The following is a 23,425-nucleotide window of genomic DNA, read 5'->3' as shown; positions in this document are numbered from 1 at the left end:
GAGGCTTGCTTGAGCCCAGGAGGTTGAGGCTGCAGTGAGCCGTGATTGTGTCACTGCACTTAGCCTGGGCAACAGAACCAGACCCTGTCTCAAAAAATTTACAAAAAAAAAAAAAAAAAAAAAAAAATGCTAGAACAGGACCAGAGGAGGCCTGCTCAGGGCAGACACTCGGCAGGAGATACACAATTCAGAATGCAGTCTGGCCAACTGCAGCATCATCCCCTCTCTAGAACCTTTCTCTCCCCTCAGAGCCTTCTACCTCGGACATCCTCTGCAAAAAAGATGAAGCCCCACCCTTGATGAAACTCAGCAAGGTTTTGAGGTTTTTTATTCCCCTATTTCTTTGAGGTATCACCAACATATAAAAATTGTGGCCGGGTGCGGTGGCTCACGCCTGTAATCCTAACACTTTGGGAGGCCGAGGTGGGCAGATCACGAGGTCAGGAGATGGAGACCATCCTAGCTAACATGGAGAAACCCCGTCTCTACTAAAAATACAAAAAATTAGCCGAACGTGGTGGTGGGCGCCTATAGTCCCAGCTACCTGGGAGGCTGAGGCAGGAGAATGGCATGAACCTGGGAGGTGGAGTTTGCAGTGAGCTGAGATCACACCACTGCACTCCAACCTGGGCAACAGAGTGAGACTCAAAAAATAAATAAACAAATAAATTTAAAAATTTTTAAAAAGTTAAAAAAATTGTATGGGGCCAGGCGTGGTGGCTCACGCCTGTAATCCCAGCACTTTGGGAGGCTGAGGTGGGTGGATCACTTGAGGTCAGGAGTTCGAGGCTAGCCTGGCCAACATGGAGAAACCCCATCTCTACTAAAAATACAAAAATTAGCTGGGCATGGTGGCGGATGCCTGTGATCCCAGCTACTCAGGGGGCTGAGCCAGGAGAATCACTTGAACCTGGGCTTCCGAGGTTGCAGTGAGCCAAGATCATGCCACTGCACTGCAGCCTGGGCAACAGAGTGAGACTCCGTCACAAATATGTATATATACACATATATATATACGTATATAGTGTCAAGTATATATATATATATATATATATATACACACACACACATACATATATATACACATATACTATATATATACACATATATATGTAGATATATAGTGTGTGTGTATGTGTGTGTGTGTGTGTGTATAGTGTCAAATTGATTGGATTGAAGGATGCAAAGTATTGTTTCTAGTTGTTTCTGGGTGTTGCCAGAGGAGATTAACATTTGAGTCAGTGGACTGGGTGAGGAAGACCCATCCTCAACGTGGGTGGGCACCATTCAATCGGCTGCCAGCGTGGCTGGAAAAAGCAGGCAGAGAAGGTGAAAGGAGCTGACTTGCTGAGTCTTCCGACCTTCATTGCTCTCCTGTGCTGGATGCTTCCTGCCCTCAAACGTCAGACGCCAGGCTTTTCAGCTTTTGAACTTTTGAACTTACACCAGTAGTTTGCCAGGGGCTTTCAGACCTTCAGCCACAGACTGAAGGCTGCACTGCTGGCTTCCTTACTTTGGAGGTTTTGGAACTAGGACTGAACCACTGCTGGCTTCCTAGCTCCTCAGCTTGTAGACGGCTTATTATGGGACTTCACCCTGTGATTGCGTGAGTCAATTCTCCTTAATCAACTCCCTTTCATATATACATATATCCTATTAGTTCTGTCCCTCTAGAAAGTCTTAACACACACAATGACCAATACACACACACACACACACACACACACACATTGGAAGACTATAAGATTCTTCACTGGCCAGGTGCAATAGCTCATGCCTGTAATCCCAACACCCTGGGAGGCCAAGGCTGGAGGATTGCTTGAGCCTAGGAGGTCAAGACCAGTCTGAGGCCGGGCACAGTACCTCATGCCTGTAATCCCAGCACTTTGGGAGGCCAAGGCAGGTGGATCACCTGAGGTCAGGAGTTCGAGATCAGCCTGTCCAACATAGTGAAACCCCATCTCTACTAAAAATACAAAATTTAGCTGGCTGTGGAGGTGGAAGCCTGTAATCCCAGCTACTTGGGAGGCTGAGGCAGGAGAATGGTCTGAACCCTGGAGGCAGAGGTTGCAGTAAGCCGAGATGACGCTATTGAACTCCAGCCTGGGCAACAGAGTGAGACTCCGTCTCAAAAAAAAAAAAAAAAAAAACAGCCTGAACAATATAGGGAGACCCCCATCTCTACAAATAATTTAAAAATTAGCCAAGCATGGTGGCACACACCTGTGGTCTCAGCTACTCAGGAGGCTGGGATGGGAGGATCACCTGAGCCCAGGAGTTGGAAGCTGCAGTGAAGAGTGATTGCATCACGGCACTCCAGGCTTGTCAATGGAGTGAGACCCTGTCTCAAATAAATAAATAAATAAACATGCAAAAAATATTGCCTTCCTTAAAAAAAAAAAATTATTGGCTGGGCACAGTGGTTCACGCCAGTAATCCCAGCACTTTGGGAGGCCGAGGTGGGCAGATCAGCTGAAGTCAAGAGTTTTGAGACCAGCCTGACCAACATAGAGAAACCCCATCTCTACTAAAAATACAAAATTAAGCAGGGCTCTGTGGCTCATGCTTGTAATCCCAGCACTTTGAGAGGCCGAGGCGGGTGGATCACCTGAGGTCAGGAGTTCAAGACTAGCCTGGCCAACACGGCGAAACCCTGTCTCTACTAAAAATACAAAAAGTAGCTGGGCGTGGTGGCGCATGCCTATAATCCCAGCTACTAGGGGGGCTGAGGCAGGAGGATCGCTTGAACCTGGGAGGCAGAGATTGCAGTGAGCCAAGATCGTGCCACTGCACCCCAGCCTGGGCAACAGAGCGAGACTCTGTCTCATAAAAAAGAAAAAAAAATTAGCCCGATGTGGTGGTGCATGCCTGTAATCCCAGCTACTCGGGAGGCTGAGACAGGATAATCATTTGAACCCAGGAGGTGGAGGTTGCAGTGAGCTGAGATCGTGCCATTGCACTCCAGCCTGGGCAACAAAAGCGAAACTCCATCTCAAAAAATTAAAATTAAAATTAAAAATAAAATTCTCCACCTCCAAAAACCCTAGAGAACCACCTAAAAAAATTAAAATAATTTTTTGAAAATTCACAAAGGTAGCTGATACAAAATCGACATGCCTCAAATGAACAGCTTTCCTACTTGCCAAACATAAATGTTTATAAATGGCAAGGAACAAAACAGTCCTTTCATGATAGCAATAAAAATGATAAAATGCCTAAGAATAAGTTTAAGAAACCCTGAGTCAATGGAGCTGCAGGCCTTGCTCCTAAAAAACACACAATGTTATAAGCATGTAATTCTTTTTTGTTTTTGTTTTTGTTTTGAGACACGATCTTGCTCTGTCACCCAGGCTGGAGTGCAGTGGCACGATCTCACGATCTCAGCTCACTGCAACCTCTGCCTCCGGGGCTCAAGTGATTCTCCTGCCTCTGCCTCCAGAGTAGCTGGGATTACAGGCACATATCACCACGCCCAGCTAACTTTTGTATTTTTAGTAGCGATATTCTCCATGTTGGCCAGCCTGGTCTCGAACTCCTGGCCTCAATCAGCCTATCCGCCTCAGCCTCCCAATGTGCTTGGATTACAGGTGTCAGCCACCACGCTTGGTCATAAACCTGTAATCCTATGAATCCATTAATTTAACACACCCTGATCAAAATCCCAACAGCATTTTTATAAACCTAGAAAAGATGATTTTAAAATTCACCCAAAATAAAAAGATGTATAAGAACAACTAAGAATATTTTGACAAAGAGGAGCAGTGAAGGAGAAATTGTTCTATCAGCTAACAAAATATATGATAAAAATATAATAATTAAAACACAGGACTGTGGTTTTGGCACCAGACCAGATAGAGTTCAGTGGAAAATAAGAGTCCAGAAAAAGGATCATGCATATAGGGAAATTTATTATATGATAAAAGTGGCATTTCAAATTAGCAAGGAAGAATGGGTTATTCAATAAAAGTGTGAAGGCGGTTTGGATAAAAAACTAAGTTAAATCCCTACCTCACAGCCTAGGGAGAAACAGAGCCAGGTACAATGGCTCATACCTGTAATCCCAGTGCTTTGGGAGGCCAACCCAGAATTGCTTGTGGCCAGGAATTCGAGACCAGCCTGGACAAGATAGCAAGACCTCTTCTTTACAAAAAATTTAAAAATTGACCAGATATGGTAGCATGCACCTGTAGTCCTAGCCACTCAAGAGGCTGAGGCAGGAGGATTGCTTGAGCCCAGGAGTATGAAGCTGCAGTAATCCATAATCATGCAACTGCACTCTAGCCTTGGAAACAGGTCAAGACCCTGTCTCAAAACAGCAACAAAATATAAATAAATTTTTAAAAAACAAATGGAAAAGCCATGCTCTAATGACCCTTAGCTCAAGGCTGAATCTTAGCAGCCTTTTGATGCTCAAAGCCACTTTCAGTCTTAATTCTTTATGGAGCCTAGGATCAGTGCAACCCTCCAAGGCTCCCCAATATCTGGCATATCTTTCCGTTTTCATCCCCATTTGTGTGTTTGGCCAAATAATATTTCCCCCAGGGATGTCCTCTTTCTAATCCCTGAAACCTGAGAAAATGTTATCTTATGCAGTGCTATGATTTGAATGTGTCCCCCACAAAGCACACATTAGAAACTTAATCCCCAGTGCAACAGTGTTGGGAGGTGGGGCCTAATGGAAGATGTTTAGGTCATGAAAGCTCCACCCTCACGAATAGATTATACCGATTGTAAAAGGGCTTGAGGCTTAGAGTTTAATCTCTTGCTCTCTTTGTCTCCCTCTCTTTGCCCTTCCACCATAAAATGACACAGCCTTTTCCAGATACCAGCCCCTGGCTCTTGGACTTCCCAGCCTCCAGAGCCATGAGCCAATAAATTTTCATACATTATAAATTATCCAGTCTGTGCTTTTCTATTCCAGCAGCACAAAAGGAACTAAGACACATGGTTAAAGGGACTTGATGATTAAATTAAGCATACTGAAGTTGAGGGGGGTATCCAGATGGGCCCAACCTAATCTAAAAGGTCCATACAAGAGAGAGGCAGGAAGATCAAAGTCAGAGAGAAAGGAGGTATCAGAAAGAAAGGTTGGAGTAATGCCCTTTGGAGATAGAGGAAGGAAGTACAAGTCAAGGAATGCTGGTAACTTCTAGAAGCTGGAAAAGGCATGGAAATAGGTTCTTTCCCAGAGCCTCCAAAAAGACCAGCCCTATAAATACCTTGATTTTAGCCCAGTGAGACCTATTTTGGACTTCTGATCTCAAGAACTGTAAGATAATGAACTAGTATTATTTTATGTCACTAAATTTGTGGTAATTTGTTACAGCAGCAAAACGAATCTAACACAACTTGCAAAGAGGTTGGTCATTTCCCAAGCACCCTCTGTAATCCAGGCAAGGATGACAGAGAACGACCTAGAACCTAGAGCTACAGAAGAAAACCAGACGGGACCACTGCCCTGGGAGAATTTGCCGTCTCTGGGAAGATAACCACTCATGAATTATCAATTCATTAGTTATGGAATTTACTCACTGTTGTCATAAGCCTCTAAGTTATAGAGAGCTAGCTGTAAGAGCTTTTAACAAAGGAACCTGATATTATCTTGAAGGGCAAGTAAAGGCCCCTGAAGATGTGATGTTTAAGCTGATCTCTAAGGTCTGGGCAGGAGTTACCTAGGCCGGAAAGGGGTCCCGATCCAGACCCCAAGAGACGGTTCTGAGATCTTGTGTGAGAAAGAATTCGGGGCAAGTCCATAGAGTAAAGTGAAAACAAGTGTATTAAGAAGGTAAAGAAGGGAGACTAAGGTGAGTGGATTGGCTGAGCTCAGGAATTCAAGACCAACCTGGGCAACATGGTGAAACCCTCGTCTCTATTAAAAGACAAAAAATTAGCCAGGCATGGTAGTGCGTGCCTGTAGTCCCAGCTACTCAGGAGGCTGAGGCATGAGAATTGCTTGAAACTGGAAGGCGGAGGTTGCAGTAGCCAAGATAGCACTACTGCACTCCAGTCTGGGCAACAGAGAGAGACTCTGTCTCAAAAAAAAAAAAAAAAAAAAAAAAAATGTAGCTGGGTACAGTGGCTTATGCCTGTAAGCACTTTGGGAGGCTGAGGCAGGCAGATCATAAGGTCAGGAGTTCGAGACCAGCCTGGCCAATACAGTGAAACCCCATCTCTACTAAAAATACAAAAATTAGCCAGCTATGGTGGCAGGCACCTGTAGTCCCAGCTACTCGGGATGCTGAGGCAGAAGGATCGCTTAAACCTGGGAGGCAGAGGTTGCAGTGAGCCGAGATTGCACCACTGCACTCCTGCCTGGGCAACAGAGTGAGAGTCCGTCTCAAAAAAAAAAAAAAAAAAAAAAAAAAAAAGAAAGAAAGTAAAGGAATAGAGAATGGCTACTCCATAGACAGAGCAGCCCTAAAGGCCACTGGTTGCCCATTTTTATGATTATTTCTTGATGATATGCTAAACAAGGGGTGGATTATTCATGCCTTCCCTTTTTAGACCATGTAAGGTAACTTCCTGACGTTGCCATGGCATTTGTAAACTGTCATGGTGCTGGTGGGAGTTTAACAGTGAGGACAACCAGAGGTCACTCTCATCACCATCTTGGTTTTGGCAGGGTTTGGCCAGCTTCTTTACTGCAACCTGTTTTATCAGCAAGGTCTTTATGACTTTGTGCTGACCTCCTATCTCACCCTATGACTTAGAATGCCATAACCATCTGGGTAAGTAGCCCAGTAGGCCTCAGCCTCATTTTACCCAACCTGTATTCATGATGGAGTTGCTGTGGTTCACACACCTCTGACAAAGGCAGGGGCAACAATCTGTGCAAAGGCCCTGAGGCAGGAAGGATCTGGAGGGTGAGAGGCAGGAAGGATCTGGAGGGTGAAAGGCAGGCAATGGTGAGCAGAGCACCAAGAGAGACTAGGAGCAGAGTCAGGTCTTCTCCCATCAGGCACAGCCAGGACAGGGCTCCCTCCGAGCCTGTGATGCAGAGGCTCACCTGCCTGCTCCACTCCTCCCCTGGAAGACACACATGTTCAGAGTCCCTGTGTGAAGCATTTCAAGGTCTAATTGTCATCAGTCGCAGAACAAAAGACGGGAAGAGGCTGGCAAATCCTGCAGCCAGCCAGGATCACATCACTGCAGAAATGGGTGCCCGGGGCAGGCCAAGACTTCTTGGAGCCCAAACATCAGCCGTGTGGCCAAGTCAATCAAAGGAGGCCAGGAAGGGAGATAAACCCTCCCAGAAGAGCAGGAATGACAAAAATGTCAGAAGCCAGAGGCAACTGGCTGGGGCACAGACAGCCGGAGCCAAATCAGAAGGAAACTGCTACCTTCTCTCAAAGGCTTCGTAACTACGGGGGCTGGGGAAGCCCAAGTGAGACTCCAGTGACTGTTTGGCAGGCCTGGTCGCCTCCAGGGGCCACAGAGCCGCAGACATCCTGCAACAAACCCTGATCCAGGGACAACTCCCTGTGGAAAAGAAAAGTCTGGGCCGATCATAAAGACTTCAAGCAGAGGACATCCTCCAAGGAGCTGGGAACTGTCGGGGATTCTCGGACAAATGCCGCAGAGTCCTTGCATTTCCAGAACAAGAAAGGGGGTGGGAGATCAAATTCTTGCAAACAAAGACAGATAATATTTGGGTTGCAAACCACCACTCAGTCATGAGTGCGAACAGCTTACACACATGCAGAGCAAATGTCTGTCTCCCCACCGGTCTTGGTGTCCCCAGCCCCCAAGTCTGGAGGATCGCTTGAAGCCAGGAGTTTGAGGCCAGCCTGGGCAACATAGGGAAACACCATCTGTACAAAAAAAATTTTTTTTTTGTTTTAGATGGAGTCCTGCTCTGTCGCCCAAACTGGAGTGCAACAGCATAATCTCAGCTCACTGCAACCTCTGCCCCCCAGGTTCAAGCGATTCTCCTGCCTCATGCATATAGGGAAATTTAGTATATGATAAAAGTGGCATTTCAACTTAGCAAGGAAGAATGGGTTATTCAATAAAAGCGTGAAGGCAGCTTGAGTAAAAAACTAAGTTAAATCCCTACCTCACAGCCTGTGGAGAAACAGAGCCGATCCCAAGCAGCTGGGATTAGAGCAACGCACCACCACACCTGGCTAATTTTTGTATTTTTAGTAGAGACGAGGTTTCACCATGTTGACCAGGCTGGTCTCGAACTCCTGACCTAAGGTGATCCACCTGCCCCAGTCTCCCAAAGTGCCAGGATTACAGGCGTGAGCCACCATGCCCAGCCCCCAAAAAAATTTTTAAATAATAAATTAGCCAGACATGCTGGTGCACACCTGTAGTCCCAGCTACTCAGGAGGCTGAAGCGGGAGGATCATCTGAGTCCAAGAGGTGGAGGCTGCAGTGACCTGTGATTGTGCCACTGCTCCCTAGCCCTGGGTGACAGAGCAAGACCCTGTCTCTAAAATGTAAAAAAATTAAAATTTAAAAAGGATAGATGGGGCCCTCATTCAAATGAACAGCAATGATTAGTCAGCCTATCTACTAAACACATTTCTTCATTTGATTCCAACCTATTTTAATTGTTTTGTTCACTGATGAGGGACTAAAGCAATGAAGAGAAGTTGTTGGCTTAACTGTGAGTCCTTCAGAAGTAAGTCACTGCTGGTCATAGTAGCTCATACCTGTAATTCCAGCACTTTGGGAGGCTGAGGGAGGAGAATCGCTTGAGCCCAGAAGTTCAAGACCAGCTTGGGCAATGTTGCAAGACCCAATCTTTACAAAAAATACCAAAATGATCCAGGCATGGTGGTGCATGCCTATAGTTCCACCTACTCGAGAGGCAAAGGTGGAAAGATCACTTGAGTCCAGATGGTCAAGGCTGCAGTGAGCTATGTGATCACACCACTGCATTCCAGCCTGAACAACAGAGTGAGACCCTGGCTCAAAAAAAAAAGTGAGTCACTGCAGGCTGGCTGCATGAGACAAGGCAGAAAAAGCCCTTTCCCCCCAACCTTGGGGCTTCCCCGGGTCCCTTCTGCTGCCACACTGTCTGGGACATGAAGCTCATCAGAAATCCTCAGCTGGGCACAGTGGTTCATGCCTATAATCCCAGCACTTTGGGAGGCCAAGGTGGGAGGATCCCTTGAGGCCAGGAGTTTGAGACTGACCTGGACAACATAGTGACACCCCCATCACTATTTTAAAAAAAAAGAAAAAAGAAAAGAAGGCTGGGCACAGTGGCTCAGGCCTGTAATCCCAGCACTTTGGGAGGCCGAGATGGGCGGATCACCTGAGGTCAGTAGTTTGAGACCAGCCTGGCAAACATGGTAAAACCCCATCTCTACTAAACATACAAAAATTAGCCAGGTGTGGTGGCAGGTACCTGTAGTCACAGCTACTCGGGAGACTGAGGCAGGAGAATCACTTGAAGCCAGGAGGCGGAGATTGCAGTGAGCTGAGATCACGCCACTGCACTCTAGCCTGGGCGACAGAGCCAGACTCTGCCTCAAAAAATAAATAAAGAAAATAAATCCCCAGCTTCAGTCCTCACCACAGGCATCTGAGCACCCTCAGATCCCTCCCATCTGCTCCTCAATCACATCTGGGGATGATCCTCTGCACTGATGCCCGAAGTGGCTGAGGTTCAGCTGGGAGTGCAGATAGCCCCACACCCCTCACTCTGGTCTTGAAAACCTGAGCAGGGTCCTAAGAGACAAGGAAAAACCATCAGGATTGCAGCTTCTGTTTTCTCCGGCTCCCCTGCAGCAGCGAGGGTGGGCTCAACTGCAGGAGAAGGTCCGAAACGACCCCAGTGAGCAGGCCTAGGACCACCTCTTGGAGAGCACCGGAAACCTATCAGGCCATTTTGCTCATCCTACAAGACTTGCTTTGAATGGGGACTCCTCTAGGAAGTCCTCAGCATTTAGCCCCCATCCACAACAGCATCTCACAGGGTGTGCAGTCTGAAAGACACCACCCTGGCAAAAGGCACCCTAGAAAAGGATTCTGTGGCCTCATATGTTTGTTGTTTTGTTTTGGGGAGGATTTTTTTGAGACTTTTTTTGAGACATGGTCTCGCTCTGTCACCCACGCTGGAGTGCAGTGGCTCAGTCATAGCCTCCACCTCCTGGGCTCAAGTGATCCTCCTGCCTCAGCCTCCCCTCCCAGGTAGCTGGCACTACAAGCATTCAACACCGCACCTGGCTAGTTTCTATTCTTTTTTCTTTTTTTTTTTTTTTTGTAGATACAGGGTCTTGTTATGTTGCCGAGGCTGGACTCACACTTCTGGGCTCAAGTGATCCTCCCACCTCAGCCTCCTCTCCCAAGTAGCTGGGACTGCAAGCACACATCACCGTGCCTGGCTAATTTTCTCCTTTCTTTCTTTCTTTCTCTTTCTTTCTTTCTTTCTTTCTTTCTTTCTTTCTTTCTTTCTTTCTTTCTTTCTTTCTTTCTTTCTTTCTTCTTTTGTCGATATGGGGTCTTGCTATGTTGCCCAGGCTGGTCTCACACTCCTGGGCTCAAGCAATCCTCCTGCCTCAACCTCCCCTCCCTAGTAGCTGAGACTACAAGTGTGCCTTACCACACCTGGCTAATTTTTATTTTTATTTTTGTAGACAGAGGATTTCACTATGTTGCCCGGGCTAGTCTCGAACTCCTGGTCTCAAGTGATCCTCACGCCTTGGCCTCCCAAAGTGCTGGGATTATAGGTGTGAGCCCTGTGCCCAGCTATGCTTCCTATGTTTGTGAAATCTATCATCTTCTCAAGCTTTGCAAGGCCCCATCAGCACACTATACCATCTAAGAAAAGCCTTTATCCTTTCACACAGCCTCCTAGAGGGCATACTAGACATTGTTCTAAGCACTTGATTAATATTAACCTGCATAAGCCCCAGAATGACCTTATGAAGGAAACACTCTAATCATACCCACTTTATCGATGAGGTGACTGAGGCACAGAGAGGTCAGGCAACTTAGTCAGGGCCACACAGAACCCAGACTCAGACTCAGGCAGCCTAGCTCCAGATCCTACTCTTCACAGCCTTCCTCTTTCATTTATTTTATTTTATTTTATTTTATTTTATTTTATTTTTGAAATGGAGTCTCACTCTGTCACCCAGGCTGGAGTGCAGTGGTGCGATCTCGGCTCACTGCAACCTCTGCTTCCCAGGTCAAGCGATTCTCCTGCCTCAGCCTCCCAAGTAGCTGGAATTACAGGTGCCCATCACCACGCCTGGCTAATTTTTTTGTATTTTTATTGGAGACAAGGTTTCACCATGTTGGTCAGGCTGGCCTTGAACTCCTGACCTCAGATGATCTGCCCACCTTGGCCTCCCAAAGTGTTGGGATTACAGGCGTGAGCCACCGCGCCCAGCCTGTACACTTTATTTCTATTATTATTACATTGTAATGTATAATGAAATAATCCTACTACTCACCATTATGTAGAATCAGTGGGAGCCCTGAGCTTGTTTTCCTGCAACTAGATGGTCCCATCTGGGGGTGATGGGAGACAGTGACAGATCATCAGACATTATTAGACTCTCATAAAAGTGCATAACCTAGATCCCTCGACTGTGCAGTTTACAACAGGGCTGGAGCTCCTATGAGAATCTACTGCCGCTGCTGGTCTGACAGGAGGCAGAGCTAAGGCAGTAATGCGAACGAGGGCTGCGGCTGTAGAGATGAAGCTTCAGGCTTTTTCGCCTATCGCTCACCTCCTGCTGTGCGGCCCGGTTCCTTGAACTGGTCTTGAACCCTGTACCTGTCTGTGACCTGGGGGTTGGGGACCCCTGCTTTACACAGATCACTCTGGAGGCAGCTAGGGGTGGGGCAAACAGGGAGATGCAGAAGGCCAGAGCGCACACCGCTCTCCTCCAGTATTTCAGAATTAACCTGGACCCAGTCCAGCTTGTTTCAGGGTAGTCTGTTACAGGACTCCGAAGAGAAGCTCTAGACCCCGATCTCTGGGAGGCAGGTAGAGACAAGGCCAGGCTGGGAAGGCCAGGGACCCCTGACAACTCGCAGGGCAGAACAGCACGGCGTGTGTATGTTTCCGTAGGATCATCTGCAGAATTCCCGGAGCACTTTGTGCTAACATTCCCGAAAATCCTCTAACAGTTAGTTATTGTTGCTCTTTTCCCCTGCCCCAGGCTGAATTGGTCCAGGTCCAGCTCACACACTCTCGAAGTGGCAATGAAGTGTCACACGAGTTCAAGCCAAGAGAAGCCTGGAGGAGTGCTCTTATTGCCATAGGAATTGTTTCTCTGGGAATGGATTTTAAAATAACAGACAAGCTGGGGGAAGAGGGGAGCGAGACGAAGAGAGGGAAGATTCAGAAAATCCTGGAGCTTGAGGACAAGGTCTCACCAGATATTAACATCAAAGCGATTCTGTGTGATTCTCAGGAAAAGTCTCCCTTCTCTATGCGCTCACACTTCAAAGGGAGAAGCAGGACCTCTAAAGCTGGAGTCTCCATGGTTCCCCTAAAAGCGGCTTCAGGAGCTGGCCTCATGTGAACAAAGTGCAGAGAAAGGGACCTCGCTCCAGGATCCCTCAGAACTGCAAACGTGCACTGAGGCAGAGGCACTGCCTCGGTGTCCCAAAGGAGAAAGGTCAAGGTATTTGTTCATTCATTCATTCATTCATTCATTCATGTGTTCACTCATTCACTCAACAAACTTTCCTTGAGCACCTGATCCGTGCAAGTCCAGGAGATGCTGAAATTTGGGGTTGAAAACTCCATGCAGGAAAAATAAAAGTATTTCACAAAAATGCAAGATGTGTGAACTCTGCTTGCTGCCATTGCAAACCAAGAAAGTGCTGCAAAAAATTTGCAATGTTGAGAAGCAAAGCAGCAGGCTCCTTGGTGTCGCCCAGGCACTGGAGACAGCCAGGAGCTCAGGCCTGAAGCCTGTCTCTGCCTATCCGTGATCCACCAAGGGGCCAGGTCCTGCTGGCTCCAAGAACTCCTTTCTCCCCTGTTCCATCCATCAACTACCTCCTAACTGGCCTCCCTCTTTCCACTCTCCTTCCTCTGCCAGCCTCTCCCCAACCAGCAAAGTTGGCACAAGCCTGACTGTGACAAAGCCCAGACTATGAAGGCAAGCTCCTTAAGGTGGCAGGAAGGAGACTTCACATTCAGACTCCAAAAGCTCAGTGCCTGTCCTCTGCCTGCCCAAGCCCATGGTCTGCTCTTGCTCTATCACCCTGATTGGAGTGCAGTGGCATGATCATAGCTCACTGCAGCCTCAAACTCCTGGGCTCAAGCAATCCTCCCACCTCAGTCTCCTGAGGAGCTGAGACTACAGGCGTGTTCCACCACACCTGGCTAATTTTTTATTTTTGGTAGAGACGGGGTCTTGCTATGTTGCCCAGGCTGGTCTTGAACTCCTGAACTCAAGCAATCCTCTCACCTTGGTCTCCCAAAGTGCTGGGATTACAGGCATGAGCCACCACATCCCACCAGTCCAGCCACTCTGAACTCAGTCCCACTAACTATATGTCAGGCAATAGCTGATGACACTTCCAAGCCCTTATACAGTTGTCTGTCTGCCCAGAATGCCCCAGTCACTGCCTCAAGCTCTCCTGTTCATCCTACCTCCTATGTTAACTCCTCTGAGAAGTCCTCAACATTTAGTCTCTATCACTAGAACATTTCCCTAAGTATGTGGTCAGGAACACAATCCTAACAAAATGCTCCCCAGAAGGCCAGGCACGGTGGCTCACACCTGTAATCCCAGCACTTTGGGAGGCCAAGGCAGGTGGATCACTTGAGGTCAGGAGTTCAAGACCAGCCTGGCCAACGTGGGGAAACCCCAGTTCTACTAAAAATACAAAAACTAACCAGGCATGTTGGTGGGCGCCTGTAATCCCAGCTACTTGGGAGGCTGAGGCAGGAGAATCGCTTGAACCCGGGAGGCGGAGTTTGCAGTGAGCCGAGATCGTGCCACTGCACTCCAGCCTGGGCAACACAGTGAGACTCCGTCTCAAAAAACAAAATGCTCCCCAGAAAAAGATTCCAAGGCTTCATATATTTGTGGAACCCCCCCGTCCTTGCAACCTTTGCAAGGCATGTGAACACAGTCCACAGTCACATGCCTGAACAGAGCGTTTACTATCCTTTTTCCTAAGAACGTTATTAATATTAACCCATGTAAGCCCCAGAACAACTTAATGAAGTAAGTACTGAGGTCATTCCCATTTTACAGCTGAGAAAACTGAGGCACAAAGACTCCCAGGCTCCCACAAACCCTAACTCCCCTAGCTCACTTTGCACACATTTGTATCACACCAAATTCCACTCTTGCTCATGGATCTCTTTTCCCCAACCAGTCTCTGAGCTCATCAAGGGCAGAGGCTGGGTCTGAATCATCTCACTGCCCCAGAGACAGGGTCTAACTCTGTCACCCAGGCTGGAACGCACTGGTGTGATCATAGCTCACTGCAGCTTCAACTTCCTGGGTTCAAGCGTTCTTCCCACCTTAGCCTCCTAAATACCTGGGACTACAGCTGTGCACCACCGTGCCCAGCTAATTTTTTAAAGTTTCTTTTTTTTTTTGCAAAGACAGGGTCTGACTATGTTTCCCGGGCTGGCCTCAAACTCCTGGGTTCAAGTGATCCTCCTGCCTCAGCCTCCACCAGGATTACAGGTGTGCGCCACCACACCCAGCTAATTTTTTAAATTTTTTTTACAGATACAGGGTCTGGCTATATTGTCCCCGCTGGTCTCAAACTCCTGGGCTCAAGTGATCCTCCCACCTCGGTCTCCCAAAGTGCTGGGATTAAAGGCATGAGCCACCATAGCTGACCATAGTCACCACTTCTTGAATGTAGGGAACCAGAGAGCAAAGGCAGAGGCCCAACACTGCAGAGGCATACAATCCAGTCGGAGAGACAAGTCCCCGTGGATGTGATCATCCACTTCCCCAGAGTCTGCTGAGCTCTTCCTCCATGCAGGCCACCAGGCAGAGCCCCCTGCCTTCAGGTTTGAGTCCCCAGCCTCTACCCTACCTACACATGGGCTCAGTGAATGCAAGGTGATTAAATGCTTGACCTGGAGGGGCTCACATTTCCAAGAGGCAGTGGTGGCTGGTGGGCAGGGCTGAGCCCCGGCTCATGCACGCTTGCGCAAGGCAGGCTGCTCAGAGCCACTCCTGTAGGGAGTAAATGAGGAAGGAGAAATTATTCCATCTGCAAGGAGGGAAACTGGGGACGTGAGTTCTCAGAACCAAAACCACAATCACAGATGCAAAGGGTGCAGGGGCTACCCACAGATGAGATGAACAAAAAGATGGGAGGTAAATCCAGAGAGACTTCCTGGAGGAAGGGTGCTTGTGGTTCTACCAAAAGATGGGGAAGTCAAGGTAAGAGGGAGGCATTTTGAGTGAGGAGGGGACACACCAAGCATTTTGGCTTAGACAAAACCACAAGAAAGTGAATTCAGAGACAGAGGGAGCTTGAAGCAGCAGGTATAGATGAAGGAAAGGTAGGCGGGGCGCAGTGGCTCATGCCTGTAATCCCAGCACTTTGGGAGGTTGAGGTAGGCAGATAACCTGAAGTCAGGAGTTTGAGACCAGCCTGGCCAACATGGCAAAACCCCATCTCTACTAAAAATACAAAAAATTAGCCAGGCATGGTGGTGCATGCCTGTAATCCCAGGTACTCGGAAGGCTGAGGCAGGAGAATCGCTTCAACACGGGAAGCGGAGGTTGCAGTGAGCTAAGATCGTGCCACTGCACTCCAGCCTGGGCAAAACAGCCAGACTCCGTCTCAAAAATCAAAAACAAGACAAACAACAACAAAAAAAAATGGTGTGTCAGCTTGATTTATAACTTTTAAATATCTAGCCATATGGTGAATGGTCTTCATCTTTAGTCTTGCCCCAAGCCCCAAAAAGGTTAGGGGTGGCCAGGGCTTGCAGGTGCTATAAGATCAGGGAAATCTATTCTTACCCCTGAAAGGCCATATCGACCCAGCATCCTTTAAAATGACCTCTTCAGGTTGGGCTCAGTGGTTCATGCCTGTAATCCCAGCACTTTGGGAGGCCGAGGCGGGTGCATCACCTGAGGTCAGGAGTTCGAGACCAGCCTGACCAACATGGAGAAACCCATCTCTACTAAAAATACAAAATTAGCCAGGGGTGGTGGCACATGCCTATAATCCCAGCTACTACGGAGGCTGAAGCAGGAGAATCGCTTGAACCTGGGAGGCATAGGTTGCAGTGAGCCAAGATCATGCCATTGCACTCCAGCCTGGGCAACAAGAGTGAAACTCTGTCTCAAAAAATAAATAAATAAATAAAATGAAATAAAATGGACTCTTCAAAATGTACCCCAAGAAGAAACTGCTGATGGGAATGCAAAACGCTGTAACCCCAGTGGAGGGAAACTTGACGCTATCTAGCAGAATTAAACATGTGTTTGCCATTTACCAACACAAGTGTCCATCAGTAGAGGACTAGCTGAATAAATACAGTCACTCACACTGTACAGAACTACAGACCCATAAAAATGGATGCAGAACTCTACTAAAAAAAATACAAAAAAAATTAGCTGGGTGTGGTGGCAGGCAGCTACCGAGATTGCGCCACTGCACACCAGCCTGGGCGACAGAGCGAGACTCCGTCTCAAAAAAAAAAAAAAAAAAAATGGATACAGATTACCCTTGCTTTATTTATTTATTTATTTAAGACAGAGTCTTGCTCTGTCACCCAGGCTGGAGTGCAGTGACGTGATCTCGGCTCACTGCAACCTCCACCTCCCAGCAGGTTCAAGCAATTCTCCTGCCTCAGCCTCCTGAGTAGCTGGGATTACAAGCACGTGCCACCACGCCCAGCTAATTTTTGTATTCTTAGTAGAGAAGGGGTTTCACCATGTTGGCCAGGCTGGTCTCGAACTCCTGACCTCAAGTGATCCACCCACCTTGGCCTCCCAAAGTGCTGGGATGACAGGCGTGAGTCATCATGCCCCGCCTATCTTTGCTTTTTGATAGAGCCATCTCCACAACACATTATGATGGAAAAAGGCCAAGTGCAAGATAGAGTAACTAGCACATTACCTCTGTGTAAGAAAAGGAGGAGGATACAGACACAAACACACACATACTCATACACACACTCTCACACTGACACACACACATACACACACAAATTGCTTACATTTACAAAAAGAATTGTTTCTTTTTGGAAAGAGAATCCAAAAACTAACTCAAAATCTGGCTACCTACAAATAGTAAATAAGGGGGAAATTATGTGTATAAGTATTCTAGCAACTGCGAATTTTAAAAAGAGTCAAAATTATAGTACCACTTTGAAGTAGGAGGCGGGACTTGACTCCGGAGTTTGGGCTTGACACCAGACCAAACTGAGGACTAGCTAAAACGGGTTAGGACGAAGCACATCCCCATAAGACTCGCTCACCAGGGCACCATGTCAGTTACCATTTGCCAGGGCAACACCCGGAAGTTACCACCCCTTTCCATGGCAACAACCCAACAACCTGGAAGTTACCACCTTCATCCTAGAAATTCCTGCATAAACTGCCCCTTAATTTGCATATAGTTAAAAGTGAGTATAAATAGTGCCAAACTGCCTCTGAGCTGCTAGTCTGGGCACACTGCCTATGGGGTATCCCTGCTCTGCAAGGAGCAGGACCTCTGCTGCGGCTGTGCACTGCCGCGTCAATAAAAGTTGCTGTCTGACACCACCCACTCACCCTTGAATTCTTTCCTGGGTGAAGCCAAGAACCCTCCCAGCTAACCCCAATCTGGGGGCCTGCCTGCGCTGCATCCACTTTGCGATCCTTAATGAAATAATGACATAAGCAATGATCACCAACACCTCAAGCATCACAAGAGAAAAAGAGAGACGACCAGATGTTGTGATTTCCAGTGGAAAAACACTACAGCACCCAACAGGTAATTCTGCCAAAATAATGATGATCATAATAAGGAGAAAACGAAAGAGGAAGAACTAGATCCAACCAAGCTCTTGATCCAATTTCCCATTATCTGGAAATAAAGAGGACAGATGAACATGTTCACAGGCACCATGAGCATATAACCAACAAAATCCTGAAAAAGGAACATTCTAGAAGGCCGAGTTTCTTCAACAAATAAATTGCAACAAAAAGAAGGGAGACAGTGGAGGAGACTTGTAGACAGTGGTGTTCTGCTGAATATTTAACACCCAGCTTTCCAGAATAAAGCCATGTCCTTTGTTAGTCAGTTCAAGGTTGCCATAACAGAATACCATAGACTGAATGCCTTAAGTAGCAGACATTTATTTCTCATAGCCCTGGAGGCTGGGAAGTCCAAGATCAAGGTGCTGGCAGATTCAGGTCCTGGTGAGAGTTCTCTTTCTGGTTTGCAGACAGCCACCTTCTTGCTGTGCTGTGTCCTCACATGGCAAAGAGAGAGAGCTCTGATTTCTCTTCCTCTTCTCTTCTTTTTTTTTTTTTTTTCTTTTTTGAGACAGAGTCTCACTCTGTTGCCCAGGCTGGAGTGCAGTGGCATGATCTCAGCTCGTTGTACCCTCCGCCTCCTGGGCTTAAGCGATTCTAGTGCCTCAGCCTCCCAAGTAGCTGGGACTACAGGTGTGCACCACCACGCCCAGCTAATTTTTGTATTTTTAGTAGAGACGGGTTTTCACCATGTTGGCTAGACTGGTCTCAAACTCCTGACCTCAGGTGATCCACCCACCTGGGCCTCCCAAAGTGCTGAGATTACAGGCATGAGCCACGCACCCGGCCTCTCTTCCTGTTCTTATAACATCACTAACGAATCATGGGGCACAGCCCTCACAACTTCATCTAAATCTAGTTACCTCCAAAGGTCCCCCCCTCCAAATACCACCACACTGGAGGCTAGGGCTTCAATATATGAATTTGGTGGGGACACACACATCAGTCCAGAGCATCTCCTGATATAATATGGTAGACTAGACCACCTATGAAGAATTTCTGTCTCTCCCAATACGCCCAAATAGAGACCATAAATCTAATCAAATCTTCCAACCTAACTTCCAAAATAAAAGAGATACAGGGGGCAGAGGATCCAATTAATTACACCATTGGGAAGCAATTAGCCAAAACTAGTACGTGGACATTGCAGATCAAATTAATTACACCACTGGGAAAGAAGTAGCTAAATCTAGTACATGGACATAGCAGAGAACAACTGGTCTTCAACAAGTCAATAGCGTGGAGGAAAAAGTACTCTTTCAAAGGGGGAAGACTTTCCTACACTAAAAGGGACAGAAGAGACAGAATAACCAATAAGCAGACTTATTTAGATCCAGATTTGAACAAACTAACAATTAAAAACTGCTTTTTGGCCAGGCACAGTGGCTCACACCTGTAATTCCAACACTTCAGGAGGCCAAAGCTGAAGGATTACTTGAAGCCAGGAGTTCAAGACCACCCTGGGCAACATAGCAGGACCCCATCTCTATGGAAAATTTAAAAATTAGTCAGCCATGGTGGCCCATGCCTATGGTCCCAACTACTTAGGAGGCTGAGGTGGGAGGATTGCTTGAACCCAGGGGGTCGAGGCTGCAGTGAGCTATAATTGCGCCATTGCGCTCCTGCCTGGGTGACAGAGCAAGACCCTGTCTTAAAAAAAAAAAAAAAAATCAGACATTAACAAGGAGCAGTAACAATGAAATTAAAGCACTCTTTGTCAAGAAATAGCCCTGTCATCATTGCCCATCAACTGAGACCAAGCCCTGGTAAACACACTACTGAAGGCCAAGGCTGCAAGGACCACTGTGCCAACTGCTGTCCCCAAGCCTTCAGCTTCTGGACATCTTGGATCTCAAGGACAAGGGACACTTGTGACAGATAGCTCATAAGACACAGAAACATGTGACGCCCAAACCAGCTCCAGCCTGTAACTCAACCAGGCAACAACCAGGTGCCTGCAATGCCCACGCTGGGCTTTCTGGGCAAAGAGACTCAGTCACACTCTGGAATATCAACGTGCCCCAAGCCTCCCCAACACCTCCTGGTATCCTTTTCAGGAATCCATTTCCCACAGATTCATCCACATCCTCCCTAAACCTAATTATATCCTCTCCCCGTTCTTATCCTGGTGGAAAGAGTTCTAGAAGATTCCACACTTGTTTGAGCCTCTTTTTGTTTGTGCTAAAATGATCCCTTCCAAGTTTCTGCAGAGGTCCCCAAGTTCCAGCCCACCAAATGCCAGAACGAGGACCCCATTTGCTCCCACTCTTCATGGACCTCACCTCTTGCTTTTTTGCAGGCGAATTTCAGGCTGCAAACACCTTTTTTTTTTTCCTTCCCACACCTTTTAATTACAAAAGTATTACATGAATATACGCTCCTTGCAAAACATGCATTCAATCCCGGTACTGGCCAGTAGATTCTCTTAGGGGCCGAGCATGGTGGCTCATGCCTGTAATCCCAGCACTTTGGGAGGCTGAGGCAGGCAGATCATTTGAGGCCAAGAGTTTGAGACCAGCCTGGCCAACTTTACAACATTTTTTATTGGACAACAATACAAAAATTAGCCAGGAGCGGTGGTGGGCACCTGTAATCCCAGCTACTTGGGAAGCTGAGGCAGGAGAATCACTTGAACCCGGGAGGCAGAGGTTGCAGTGAGCCAAGATCGCACCATTGCACTCCAGCCTGGGAGACAGAGCGAGACTCTGTCTCAAAAAAACCACAGAAACCAGAAAAACATTCAGACAAGCCACAAGCAGACAGAGGAAAAATGGGACAGTCCCCTGGCCCAGCCCTAGACTTCTTCATAACAGTAACTGCTGAAATGGTTCCCTAGAAACTTTTTTCAGGCATTTATCTACCTAGATGTAGATCTGATTTTCCTTTTCATAAATGAAATCATGCTGTATATATTATTCTGCAACTTGAAAAGCTTGTTTTTTAGACAATCCTCATATGGAACTGTGCAGAGGCCACACTAGCGTGGGTGTTTGGAGAATACTCCTCATAGAAGCCCCGGGTAAGTATTTCCAAACAAAACGAGAGAAATAGGATTGCATACAAACTTTTCCAGAGGCACTTTTATGCTTTTCTGGGTCCCGCCCTATTCAGCCATGAGTGTATATTTCTTCCCAGCATGAAACATCCCTGTCTCCTTGTTATTAAGGAATTAGCCAGAAATCATCTTGGAGTCCTCTGATTTGGTAAATATCAAGGAGAAAAAAAGAACTGGGAGCTGTCTTTTAGCTTTGATAAGCAGAGCAGTATGCTAGAGAACACCAGATCTGGGCTGGGCGCGATGGCTCACGCCTGTAATCCCAGCACTTTGGGAGGCCGAGGCAGGAGGATCTCTTGAGGCCAGAAGTTAGAGACCAGCATGTGTAACATAGTGAGATCCCACCTCTACAAAAAATCAAAAAATTAGCCAGTCATGTCATGATGGTGCACACCTGTGATCTCAGCTACACAGGGGGCCAAGGTCGGGGGATCACTTGAGCCTGGGAGATCAGGTCTGCAGTGAGCTATGATCACACCACTGCACTCCAGCCTAGGGAACAAGCAAGACCCCATCTAAAAAAAAAAAAAAAAAAAAAGGCACAAGAGGTCAGTCCTGAGCGGCTACTGGGCCTAGTAAATCCTGAGCCTCTGTTTCTTCAGCTAAAAGAAAGATACTACTCTAGTGTTTTAACCCTAGGGTTGTTAAGGATCAAAAGAAATGGAGATTGGGAGACCAAGGCGGGAGGATCGCTTGAGCCCAGGAGTTTGCATAAAGCCTGGGCAACAGAGTTGAGATTCTGTCTCTGCAAAAAATAAATTAAAATGTAAAACAGAGATGGAGGGAACAGACACAGGTAGTCCATTCCAGAGCGCTGTCATAGCTGTGTGGGTTGTAGTTATCACTAAATGAGGAAAAGCTAAATTCAAGCGAGTTATGCAAACGAGGCGTTTGGCAACTTTTACTTGCATGCTTACGGTTTTCTGGGGAAATTCAAATGCGGGCTCCGGAGCCGCAGCCCTGAGCGTCCCCGGGGTGGCCATGGCGCCACCTGCCGGCCGAGAGAGAGGAGACCGTGGCGGGTCCCGGCGCCCGGGCCCGGTGACCCTGCGCCCTGTCCAACCCCGCCACAGAGCCACCCGATCCCAGCCGGTTCCACGTCCCGGGGTGGCTGAGGAGTCGCAGCCGAGGATCTTCCGCGGCCTCAGCCCCAAGGACTGGGCCGGAATGACCCCTCCGGTGTCCTGGGGCCGCTGATAAGAGAGGGGTGCCCGGGACGCAAGGCCTTGGCCACCCGGGAACCTGCTCCGCGACACAAAGCCGCAGCCGCGCAGGTGAGCGGCGGAGCCACGTGAGCGGCCGAACGCCCTGGGCAGAGCCCCAGCCCCGGCCGCAGCGGTCGGAGCCACCTCCACTCGGAGCCCGGAACGAGGGGGCGAAGGTTGGGGAAGCGAAGAAAGGAAGGGACAGGGTGGGCGCGGCCAGAGACCACCGCAGCCCCGGACCCGGACGCGGACCCGAACCTTCAGCCCCCGCGGCCCCGCGGCCCCAACCCCCCAGCTCCCTCCGTCGCTCGTTCCAGCTGCCCCCTGTCTGCAGCACCCAGCCCCCGCCGCCCCACGCCCCTAGCCCCCAATCGCCCTGCACCCCAGGCCCTTCAGTCTCTCCCCCCATGACCCCAACCCCCAGCCCCCGCCGTTTCGTCCCAGCTGCCCCTTGTCCCTAGCCCCTGGCATCCGCCACCCCGCACCCCCAGGCCCGAATCGCCCCGCACCCCAACCCCCTCCAGCTCTCGTTCCAGCTGCCCGGTGTCTGCAGTCCCCAGTCCCCGCTGCCCAGCGCCCCCAAGTCCCGGATCGCCCCGGTCTCCAGCCCCCGAGTCTCGCTCCAGCCACCCAGTGCCCAGGACCCCCGCCGTCCGCGCCCTCCCCCCGCCCCCAGGCCCCGCCGCCCCGAGCGACTCACCGGCGGCTCGCGTAGCCGCTGCCAGGGGAGCCGGCGCCGGACTCGGGGTAGCCGTGCTGCTGCAGGGCTGCGGCCGAGAAGGGGTAGAGGAAGCCGGTGGCCAGCGCCGACCCACAGAGGCAGCAACAAGCCCAGGGCAGGAGCAGGGCTAGCTTCATCTTGCGCGGCAGCCCGCGGGGACCTGGAGTCCCGGGCACGAGGAACGGCAGGAGCGCACCGGCGCCCGGACCGAACCCGCGGCCCCGGCCGGGAGCAGAGCGAGAGGAGCCGGGCGAGCGATCGGAGCCCGGGTGCGAGCTGGAAGTGTGTGGGGGGCGCCCACGCCTCTCTGGGGCCGCCTTTTCAAATTCGGCGAGGTGGGCTCTAAGCCGTCAAAGGGGGCGTGGGGCTTTCTTGTTAACCCTCGGCGGTCCGGGGCCGAGGAGGCGGCAGTGGCGGCAGAGCTAGGGTGCGAGCTCCGCTGGGGGTCCCTGGAGCCTAGCACCCCGAAAGCCAGACCTCGCGCCCGGGCCCCCGCTACACACTTTAG

The 23,425-nt window shown here is 48.8% G+C and overlaps 1 protein-coding gene across 3 annotated transcripts in view; it reads right to left on the bottom strand.

Annotated features, from left to right (window-relative positions):
- The window catches only part of COL26A1 (collagen type XXVI alpha 1 chain), a 230,443-nt gene extending 207,248 nt beyond the window's left edge, over positions 1-23,195 (bottom strand). Inside the window, exon 1 of one of the 3 annotated variants that reach the window (XM_055292681.2) lies at positions 22,897-23,195. In XM_055292681.2, the coding sequence (XP_055148656.1) occupies positions 22,897-23,054 (158 nt within the window). In that variant the 5' untranslated portion in view covers positions 23,055-23,195. The remainder of the gene's footprint in view (positions 1-22,896) is intronic. The other 2 variants (XM_055292682.2, XM_055292683.2) reach the window with 2 other exon arrangements.
- Between the last annotated feature and the right edge of the window lie 230 nt (positions 23,196-23,425).

The sequence above is a fragment of the Symphalangus syndactylus genome, chromosome 9 (genome assembly GCF_028878055.3).
Source record: "Symphalangus syndactylus isolate Jambi chromosome 9, NHGRI_mSymSyn1-v2.1_pri, whole genome shotgun sequence".
In the NCBI taxonomy this organism is placed as follows: domain Eukaryota; kingdom Metazoa; phylum Chordata; class Mammalia; order Primates; family Hylobatidae; genus Symphalangus; species Symphalangus syndactylus.
Note: the sequence above shows the minus strand (reverse complement) of the source record. Positions and strands in the feature narration are given on the sequence as shown.